The 11842-nt window shown below is 36.5% G+C and overlaps 1 protein-coding gene across 1 annotated transcript in view; it reads right to left on the bottom strand.

Annotated features, from left to right (window-relative positions):
• LOC104837413 (usherin-like) overlaps nt 1-11842 on the bottom strand; it is a gene marked incomplete at its 5' end in the record, with an annotated part of 349356 nt that overhangs the window by 330458 nt on the left and 7056 nt on the right. Inside the window, 2 exons of the mRNA XM_010576524.1 lie at nt 6769-6899; nt 7697-7892. Coding sequence (XP_010574826.1) covers nt 6769-6899; nt 7697-7892 — 327 coding nt within the window. The remainder of the gene's footprint in view (nt 1-6768; nt 6900-7696; nt 7893-11842) is intronic.

The following is an 11842-nucleotide window of genomic DNA, read 5'->3' as shown; positions in this document are numbered from 1 at the left end:
CCCCCACCAGCCCCCAGGGGCCCCCACCCGCCCTTAATGGCCCTGAGCAGCCTCACCTGGAGCCTCCACTCACACCCTCTGGCCACAGTCCAGGAGCTCCAGATAAGCTCCAGTCTGGGCATCCGCACCTCGCCTGGGCTATGCTGCAGTTGTGGCTGTCCCCTGCCTCCTGAAGGGATGCCTTGGACTTAGGCTGCAGCCATGTCTTCAGTCTCATCTCCTGCTGGCTCCAGACTGGACTCCCTGGATGGACCCTGGATTATTTATCACTTTGCCTTGTCTGGGGTTGTCAGAGGACCCTGTTATGAGCACTCAGCCATGTTTCAATGCTGCAGGACTGTGCCCTGGTGGCGGTGGACACTGCTCTTCTGGGATCACCCTCAGCAGGTTGATTTTCAACATCACTTTCACTCTTTGCGCAAATATTCCAAAATCAGTAAAGATGAAGTAAATGCAGAAGTTCAAAACACAACACATAGCAAGGAGACACCAAACGTGAAATAAAGAAAAATTGTGAAGAAACAATGCAGAAAATAACCTGGAAGTGATACTGGGCCTCTACAAATTAAATATGAACAATATGATACCACTCCAAAAAAGGTAAAAAACGTTCTGCAATGTACTAAAAAGGAATCTCATATTTAAGGTATGAGAAAGAAAGGTAAGGCTTCAGCTTGAATAGTTCAAGGGTAGAACACACAAATTAGAAAAAGTACAGTAAAAAGCAATAAAAAATAGCTTTAAATAATGGGAATTTTACCTAAAAGAGAAAAGCAAAATTAAAGTATATATGTACTCTCAAGTTCATATGAAAACTGGTGATTGCATTAATTTAGGAAAGAAACTCATAATGGCTTAATTTGTGGTAAATTTGGCTTTAAAAAATGGGAAAAAAAGAAAAAGAATATCTTTAATTTCTCTGTACAGAGAAGCACCAAAATAATCCAGAAGCACTATGAAATGCTTGGCAATGGATACTGTTTCAAAGAAGTTGTACAAGCTGACAAATGTTTATAATGCTGCAGAAGTAGGTGTACTACAGGTTATAATATGGAAATCTACATCAAAACGGGTAGAACAAACCATTTCTATAACTATATAAATATCTAAGTGAATTATGAAGCAAAGTGGTGGTTGTTGTTATTACTATTATTATTTCTGCAAATCTAGCTTACTCTAGAAACAATGGTATCATTAAGAATACTGGTAGCAATTAATATTTAAAGATTTTATTAATGAGGATTTCACCAGTTGTCCACTGGACATATTACTGAACGTTCTCCTCCTCCCCCCAGTCCAAATGCTGTCTGTCATTTAAAGAAGTAGACTTTAATTATACTGGCTGTAGAAGAGCAGAAAGCAATCTGTTCTCCTGTTGCTTACACCTGACAGGCCTTGTTCTGACCCAAACAGTAAGCAGATAGAAACAGCCTGTCTATTAACATGACCATCTTGATACTAAATCACTTATGGAAAATATCTGTCTAGATTGTTCGCTGCGAAAATGAGTCTAGCCAAGTATTACTACCAAGTGGTGGTGTACCTTGGGACCTCATAATTACAATTGTTATTTGATACCGAAAATCACTGATGCTGAGTTGGCACATATCCCTTGTGTCATTTATAATTTACGTATGAAATACACATTAGTCCCATATCCTTGAATGTAAACAGTTATAAAAGGTATGCAAGCAATTTCCTCCTGCACAAATCACAGCTACAGAATTATTGTCTTTAATCAGGAAGCAGACTACTTGAGATTTCTGAATTTTAGATATACCGAACAGTTCACACTGATACCACTCTTCAATTGGGGGACACTTTAATCTAACTCATCACATCTAGAATCACAAATTCAAAGAGGAGACTGTTTAGGAACCCTCCCAATGTCCAGTTACTAAACTGATATAAGGACTTAAGAGATTTAAGTACCCAGGACAAGGGGTGACATACTCCGAAGAATTGTCTTAATTATTGTTTGGGGTACAGCAAACTATTTAGCCATAGTGCTCATCTAGTAGATGTTCAACACATACATATCATGGTTTCAGAAATATACCTTCTGAATACTTAAAATCTTGTTGACCATATGTATGCATAAAGTATAAAATGGAATTTGCTGAAAAAAATAGCTGGCCTAAGCCTCTCTGAAAGTTAAAACCCTCTTTTTCTCCTTGGGTATCCCTATAATTTCAAATAGCTATTCTTTGGTGCCTGTAATAGAAGAAACATACTGCCAGACATGTAATCGGAAAGTGTCTCCAATTCTGGAGAATAACTACGAGATGTAGCTTGAAGTTACTAAATAGAAAACTAAAGCTGACACCTTCTAAGTTTCTTTTACCAAAGTTAACTTCTGGTTTTGAAGCCCCAAAAACATGACAAAAAAGTGCTTTTGCGATTGTCTGAGTCATGATTAATTTCAATTATTTACTCTCTACCAGGACAGAAGCACTTTCCTTTGACCAGCTGGCAATGCCCTAAAACTCACATTTTAAGACCCATGGGTATATTTAGTTCCTGCATGGAATTCTTTCTGTTCATTGCTGGCTTTCCAACTGATTGGTACTGATCTTGATGTTCTGCCTTTTTGATATAAATGCTAATGATACACTTCTCACTACCTTCTTACTTGACACAAATCTGGCAAGGACCAGAGCATCCAGTTGACTGCAGTCTCAGGAAGGGGGGAGGGGGGGGGGGGAGAAAGAGGGTTGAGGATTTTTCTTTTCCTTTTCTTCAGTTTAGGAAATGAGAACTGCGAGGTGTTCTGGCTCACACACATAGGTTAATGGTCTGACCACCAAATACCTGAGAGTATTCTCAGTAAGTCAGCTTTGGGAACTGAAAATTGAATAAGCAGCAATAATGAAGTTCCTTTTCACTCCTCCGCTATCTCTTCTTGTCATTGCATACGATGACTTTCAAAAGTCAGTAGCTTTCTACTACTTCTGCTCAAAATGTAAAATGAGGTGTGTACCCTTTCCCCATGACACTCCAAAGGGCAGGAGTGGACCAAATCCCCAAAATAGGTTGACAAACTATCACAGAAAAAACAGCATTTCCGTGGTACAAAATGCATCAGAAATGAAGCCATGGAATTATTTAATATAAAAAGCTCATTTTCCTTCATTTTAGCGATAAGATTAAAGGCCTCCCATGAAGGAAAATCCAGTATTCAGAATACACACAGTGGTTTATAACTTGATTTTTTTATGGAACCCACTATGCACGTGAGCTTTTCATTGACACATTTGCATCCTTTATATTCCTTATTCTATTTGATATATCTGTTGACTGAAATGCCCTTAATTAACTGCTTTACCTATGTTATTTCGCTTGTAACACACATTCCAGTTATTTATTTATTGTCAATCACAATAAATGGGTGGAAAACTGTGTAGGTGGAAAAATGAGAAAAGGGGAATGCTGATTCTAATTTTAGATCAAAGAATTTATCAACTCAGAAGTAAAAAATGATCAGATATAGAGATGCTACTTTGGTTTAAAATATGTATGCATACACAGCTATTAACTAGCTTTTCCATTACGTACAAAAAAAATGAAATCAAACATTCAAAATTCTGAGGGAAAAAATGAAGAAATTCAAAAGATCAATATTTAGGGAGTGTACAGAAAGGTGAAGTCTGAAGCCTGTTCAAAAGCTTACTTGGTAGCACTGGAATCTGTTTTCATTTGACTCCTCAGAGAAAACACTAACTAACATTTTGTTCATCTTCATGCCTTACAAAGAGTTTTCTTGCAACACAAGACAATACAGCTGCCATCTTGACAGAAGTCTTTGCAACTCTGAACAATATCCTCTGCAGTAAAGTACAGCTTCTTTGGACCAATAAGTATATGATACATACTTATTTGCACGTTAAGAGTAAATTTTTAAAAATCAGCATAAGCTGAGTAAAGAAAGGTGCCCAAATTCACTGAGACTGGAATGGTACTTCCGAAGACTAGTTAAAAGCAATAGCAGCACTTTCAGCTTTGTCTAGAAACAAATGCCTTGGAAAAAGAGTGCTTTTTTTCACACCATTATATATGGCATATTATAATAGAATCATGAAAGGACTACAAACTGCTTTGCCTGATTGAATACGTAAGCATTTGTAGAGCAGTCTGGGTAAAAAGCAGCACAGGAAAATGAGTCAAGGATTGTGGTATAAGGGCCAGAAGAAATTAATCTCCAGCTCTCCATACAGAGCAAGAATGATCACATCAGCAGTATTCTGGCAGAATTTTCTCATGTGCGAATGGTTAGGGAGAAGGGAAGAAGGCAGCCAATTCTTCTTTCACTCTCATAAAACTCAGGCACCTCAAATAATTCATCTGGAACTTTCTGACTGTTTGAAATACTTTGTGACAAATGCTCACAAAGAGGATGCAACCAGCACGTATCTTTTCTACACTGATTAGATGTCAATAACCAGCATAGAAGTGGACAAATTTTATCAGGCTGCGGCAATTCTCTCTCTTGTACCCACCAGTCACAAGGGAAGACCTCTCTCTGCAAAAAAGGTCTAATGAACTGCTCATGGATGCACTGCTACACCACTCTTCTAAAATCCCACTCACTACTATAAGCCATGAAGTTAAACTTTTGAAGTTTTTAGTATGTTAGTTTGCACTTTAAAATACAAATGAAGTTACACACTTGTAACTGATTTGTAAGTGGGCATGATCTACAGATGTACAAGAACGGACAACCTATGCAAGGGAGAAACGCTACACATCTACATGCATTTCTTACCAAGGGTAGAGTGAAATAGGTGAACAGAACAGGCACAAAGTTTTCCGGATCAGTTCAAAGAACTGAGATGGGAGTAACCATGTTACAGTAAGCTCTTCTAACCATCCTGTAAACTTTCTACATTAATAATACTTCATTTGATGAGTAAATATTCTTTCTGTGCCATTCAGTAGATTAATTTGTGATTCAATGGAATAATTTTAGAACTCTGTACACCTCTTGGAACTTAGTGACACAACTGGCACTTTGCAAAAAGAAAAAAATGTTCATGAACTGCAGAAAATGGAAAGTTATGCAGTAAAAGTGTATTCTACCCCATTTTTGGCATATTTCCTTGAAAATTATCATTGTGACGTGACAATTAATTTTCATGAGTAGGGTCCTTATTCCTTATGATTCCATCTTCTACAGGTCAGATTTGGAAACACTTCCTTCAATGATGCCTTCCTATTTCATGTAATTCATTTCAGCCTTTAGTCCCCAGCCTTATTAATCTATTCTTTAATGCCTCTTAATCATTTCCCTGCTCTGCTTCTACTGCAGCAGTCAACTGATGCTTTATTGAGCACTACAGTCTCCCCCATTTTTCCCATTTTATCTCCCCATTCATACTTTCACAGTCAAGCTTCATCAACATTCTTGTATATTTCACTATAAAGCAGTGATTTCTGTAAACTACTCTTCCTCTGATTATTAATCACAGCTAAAGTTGTTTTAGGTCAACATTTCACCACAAACCATGGACACACAAATCAGCATTTGCTTTCATTTTTCCCATACCTTAAAAAATAGTCCTAACATGATACCTGTGTTTTTCAAGTGTTTTTTCATTTCTGTGGTTCTGGCAAAAAGTATCATCTTCAGAAGACGGAAAATTATAAATTATTTTTTATTTGTGCTATAGGGGATTATTTTTAAAAAAAACATTGTGCTAAATTTGCATATCACTCAGCATATGCACCAATGCATGAGTCCTGCGAAGGTGCACTGAGTCAAACCGGGCATGTATTTGTACCACTACAGAACCAAGGATGAAAATGCAACAGGATCCACAAGAGCTTACTGGTAAATAAAATGCAATAACAAGAGACATTATATGAAAAATGCTAGAGATTGTTTTATGAAAAAAGTTTGGAAAAAAGGAGAAACGGGAAATGTGGCAACAAGCTGAAGAAGTCCTATCTCAATTCCCTGTAGAACAAGTTCTACCTTTAAAATGTTTCTAAAATACCTTTCAGACAAAGAAGCTATTGCTTCCCTATTCCTAACAAAATTTGGATTTTGGCAATGGACAGTACATATGTGATAGAACATGAACCAGAATATATCTTTAATATATGTTCAAGACTTCAATCACTTTTCCTGCTTTTTTTTGACATGCATATTTTGAAAGTTACAGATAGATTTATTATCACACTATATGTCTTGCATGACAATGAGGTCCATAGGCTTAAAAAGCATAGCTGATAGTGTTTCTTTCCAGCATCACTTTGTGGGTTTTTTGGTTTTAGGTTTTTTTTCAGATGGACTTTATGAATTAAAAGGGAGTTCAATCCTTATCTTATTACAGAGAAAACTAGTTAATTTTAGTTCAATTTCAGGCTCAGCTTATTGCCTGAATTTTCAAAATCTGTTAGCAATTTTAAGATAGTATCAAGACCTTCAAAAACAATCCAAACCTGGATGTTTTAACATTGCTGAGTGCACAGGTACTTGTTAGTATCCCCAAACTACTATTCACTTCTGGAAGTTCATACAGCTTCTTTTATGTCTGTTGCTGATCTAGATGATTGAAAAGATGAACTTTTCAACAGTACATCTTGAATTGTTCGCTGTGTTTTCTCAGCTTTCAGCCTCTGATGTAAATCAATTATCATTTTAAAAAGGCTGAACTTAAGCATTTTTTTATAAAGTAGTTACCATCTAAATACACTTTGTAAAATCTTACTGCTGTCTATCCAGCTGATTAAAATGTTTTGTCATTTTTCTGTATTGAGGCTACTTACATTATCACACAGGAGGCTCTTATTTTTGGTGCCTGTTGCGTAACAGTCACAGGGTTTGCAAACATCAATGGCTGAAAGATCTGCACCTGCTTGTCTGTAATGGAAATCCTTGCACAGCTCACAGTTCCTTCCTGCATGAAAGAAAGGTTATGCATTATGGCTTCCAATTCATTAAAATTAGCTGTATAATTCAAAATTAAAGACTCTATTCCTTTGAGAGAATTCTATAATTTTCAGGACGTCCATTTTAATGCACCTTTCATCTCTACCTGCCAATTTAGTGATCCAGAGCATATGAAACAATGAACCTGTTACAAACTATGTTTTACTCCATTAAACTTCCATCTGTTATATAATACCACACTTATATAAAAGCTGTGCCATGCAAATGCCTATACATTTTTTGGAAAAATTATCATTGAACCTGAAACTTTTCTTTTTTCCCTTTACTAGACAAAGCCAAGAAAACTGAAATAGAAGAGAACTGCTAAACAAAAGTATTCAAATATACTACTTACACAGAATAGAAACCTTTACTCAATAAGCAAGAAACTGACATCAGAGCAAAACTGGACAACCTTTTTAATATGTTATCTGTTAAACTGGTTCAATTAGAAAGACAATATTCTGGATTTAAATGCACTAGCACATGTAATGGAAACAGCTTTGAAACTATACATTCTAATTATTTATTAGGATGCGTTTTGCATGGAAGATTTTATACAAGATTGGATCAAATTTTAGCAGTATTTTCCTGTAGCTTAAGTATTGACACAATTGTAATTACTGCACTATCTGGACAGTTTAAAAATGCATATACATGAGAATTCATTGGAACGTCAGCCACTGAGCATTACTAATTTCAGCTGACACAAGACTTAGTCAAAAAGTGACCGTAAAACAAACAGTCCATTCTCTTGTGACTTACCGGCTGTGTTGTGTTGACAGTTATCACACACTCCACCACCGCCTCTGTAGTGCTCCTGAGGAAAAGGGTCCATTGCTAAGTCATAGTGGCAGCTTACTGCATGGCTGTAACATTGACAAGGTTTGCAATTATAGGCATGAACTTGGTCACCTGGACGAAAAGGCTTGTCATTGTACAATGGCAAACAGCGATCGCACTGAAATTAGAAAAAAAAAAAGAAAATACTATTTCTTTACCTTACAAGAACACTATTATAATCACTATATTCATGTTTCATTCTATGGGTTTTCCCCCATTTAAATATTAAAAATATTGGGTTTAGACAAGAAGTGAGAAAACATATAGGGAAATAACAAAACCATCTCTTTTTTTTTTTTTTCAGTCTTTTTAAGTTACTTTACCAACAGATTAAAACCAAGAAAAGTGGGCAAAAGAATAAAATTTTAAGTATTTAGATACTCAACACAGGCTAACGTCCTGAGATTCAGATTTAGTTAAACCTCTGAAGATGCAAAATGGTGCCTTTTGAGGCACAGAAGACACATTCACCTAATGCATCCATTTGGATGCATTTTAAACAAATGTCTGTTACTACACTTCACAGTATTGTAGTACCTGTAGTTTGTACAGTTACCATTTGACCTGTGAGTGAAACAAAAAGCCTCCTATGGCCAAATATGTGATGTTGTACAGAGTATCTGAAATATCAGCACTTCTTAACGTGCATTTATCCCATGAAATTTTCAAGAGAGAAGTTTTAAACAAAAAATGTAAATCTCTACACACATTCAGCTCTATCAAGTTGTATTTTAAATGACATCAGTGGAATACTAGGATACCAGGCACATTGTTTAAATAATCACCTAAACAAATAATCTTGTTTTCTTCAATTCTTTTCAAATTTGTTGGATACAAAGACTAATGATATTGAAGTACTTAATTAGCTTAAATCCAAACAAGTAAAAATATTTTTTAAGTAGTTCAGGAGCACCTCAGAAGCTCATTTTTTATTTGTATGAACTCACAATATTACCTTTTAAGTAGAGCTTTGTGAAAAATGTGAATTTGGAATAATCTTCAGTTCATAATACACTCAAGAAAACTTGAAGGAGACAATTTATTGTGCCTACCAGTTCATCAAGAACTAAAACCAAATTGGATTTCTTAAAGTTAATGAATGGATAGCATTTTGGACAATTGCATTCTCTTTATGGTGAACAATGCAACTAGTTTTTATTAAATCAGCTAAAAAAATGGTACATGTTGGCACTGGAGAGATGTTTGCTTAGAAGAACTTTTTTAATTTAACTGGCATTACTAAAAGTTCATTCCCAAAATGCTGGTGCCTTGCTGATCTAAGAAACAAAATATACTGCAATTATAATTTCCATCTTTCAGAGGAAATTTAAATGCTTCAAAACAAGTTGCTTCTGCAAAGTATTTTGGCACCTTCTTTCTTCTTAAGTTCCAGAAGTGCGCTCATCTTTCTTCAGGGCTACTATTCCAAGCACTATTACAATTATTTAGGCCCAGTGTGCCTACATCACCTATACACTGACAATTAGGAAACTATACTCAAGTTTCTAAACTCTTTCACTCACAGCCAATGCTGGGAAAGCATCAACTGTGGGTAAAATGAGAAACTGAACTGGAAAATATAAGCTTAAGACAGTCCAAGAACTGTGGAGCAGTCACAACTCCTAACAAAAGCAACTTGGAAGAGAAAATGAAAGCACAAGAATTTATCCGCTGAAATTTAGTTTTAATAAAGGCAATTAACAGTAAAAGGTAAGATAACAATAGCCACTGCACCTTCTGTAATCTGATAAAAACAAAACAACAGAAAACCCACATCACCACAGTGAGAGAATAAGGAGGTTTCTGGATGAAAGTTAGCAGAGCTTCACTTGAGACCTTGAACTCTGACCTTTGTTTATCAGAAGAATCACTGCCTAATCATGATTAGCCCAGTTAAAGTACACCAAGGGGAACGCCTTGACCATAACTGTTACACAAGTTACACAGTGCAAACTAATTCAAGTCCTTCCCTCATTCACATCTATCTTTCCTCTCTCTAGTCACTCCCTTTGCCACTACCTTGAGGAAAAACAGCGTTACACAGCACCAGCAACACAAGACAAGAGGGTTTGTTCAGGCATCGCACTACTTGGGAAGCGCAAGAAAGAAACCCCAGCTCCCAACCAAACCATCCCACTCATGCAGCTTCCTCCTCCCAGCATGTCAATGGAAATATGTCCTCCTTGAAGGGAAAGCAGTACAGGAATAGCTACCAACCTGCCAGCCCTGAATTTCCATTTGTGCATGGCCAGCCATGTAGCAGCTGAGAGCATTCATTATTTCATTTCAATCTTAGATCAGTTACTTATACAAACCTGTGCTTATACCTATTATTAAATAACACACAAGCACTAAGGAGTAAGAGAGAAGATGGCATTTGATTACATAGCACAGGGCTTCTTTGAACTACCATATCTCTTGTTCTGTGACTTTTAAAATTTTGACAAAACTTTTTAAAAGCCTTAGCAAAAAAGTAGTCATTCAAAAGCTGGCAGTGACTATGAAACAATTGCTGTTCTAGCAGTTGTCACATCTGTATGCATTAAAACTCATCCTGCTGAGTTTGTCACACCTTTATTAGGTTAAGAATTGCATTTAACTTCCAGACCTGCTGTGTTTAACTTTCACTTTTGGTAGCATGATGATGTACATATGGCAACCTTCAGGTCTTCATTCATCAAATGTAAACCTGCATTCACCCAAAGCATAGTCAAGATTTTTCAAAGGTATCGAGAGATTGAGGTTTCAGTTCTTGGCTGCCATGTGTAAAACAGATAGGTAAAAATCCCCCAAAAGCCTTTGACAAATCCGAACAAGGTCTAGTGGTAGATTTACAAAGAATGTTAATTCTTGACAAAACAAGCCTTTCTCCATAACTGTAAAAACCACAAACATGCAGATGCAGTTACATTTAGGCCCGTCAGAAAACATCTTAAATATATGGCTTTACCTGTGGACAATAACAAACATGTCCTCTTGATATACAGTATCTGAACTGCTCACCTTCTGCAAAAACAGTTTTCTGAGGAAACATTACATGGACCCAGATGGTCAAAATACTTAGCTCATCTTGGCTCAATTAATTAGTTTAAAATTATGATTAAAAGCTTATTTCCAATAATGAATTCAGGATTTATTTTTTTTTACTAAAATTATTATTAAAAACTTACCTTATCAAAATGCCTGAATCCAGCACACTTATGGAAGGATCACCAGTGACTTCAGCCTAAGCCTTTATGTGCCAAGTTCCTTATTAATCACTAAGAATACTGAGGACAGTGCCTCTGAAGAAACAGTCAACAAATATTCAAAGAAATACTTCAGAAGGCAACGGTAACAATACATTAAGACCTGCAATAAGTCATGATCAACTAGAACCTTCTACCCGCCTCTGGGTGGCTTTTTTTTTTTTTTTTTAATGTTACATTATGTAGAATTTATTCCTTTTTTTCTTTTCCTAACCTGTGTAGGAGTTCCCATCTCACGCCTGTCAAAGTTCAGCTGCAATAACCAGTGTACATACACACCTATACTACTTATATTATACATATGCTTCTATAATACACATATGTCATTAACAGTACAGAGATTTAAAAATTTGCTGAAGTGATATCAAGATTAGAATGCCACCTTCTCAGGCATTTCAGAATGCTGTCTTGCCTTTGAAAAACTCCATTATGTATATCATCCAACCATGTTTTCTTATGCTGCCCTATAAGTGTTGACTATAGTAGGATAATCACACACTATTTTTTCCTTCCTACAAGATCCCAGTCTCTACCCAAATGGACAGTATGCTTTCACTCTATTTAGCTTAATTAGCCAAATAAATATGGCTTCAAGGCAATATCTATTCCTGTGTAGGTTAGCCATGCTCTGAAGACAGTCATCTTAATCTCCCCATGGCTCTTCCTCAGCACCGTCACTACAGCATTTGACTATCTATCAAGACCACATGTTAGCAGAGCTTTGAACCATATCTGTCTCTGGTGAACTCCCCAAAGACCAAAGCAAAAGCCAGGTTTTATTGGGGGGGGGGGGGGGAGCCAAGAAAAACCCAACAGCACC

Source organism: Haliaeetus leucocephalus, unplaced genomic scaffold (genome assembly GCF_000737465.1).
Source record: "Haliaeetus leucocephalus isolate CR32 unplaced genomic scaffold, Haliaeetus_leucocephalus-4.0 Scaffold526, whole genome shotgun sequence".
In the NCBI taxonomy this organism is placed as follows: Eukaryota; Metazoa; Chordata; class Aves; order Accipitriformes; family Accipitridae; genus Haliaeetus; species Haliaeetus leucocephalus.
This window is presented reverse-complemented; position numbering and strand designations above follow the sequence as displayed.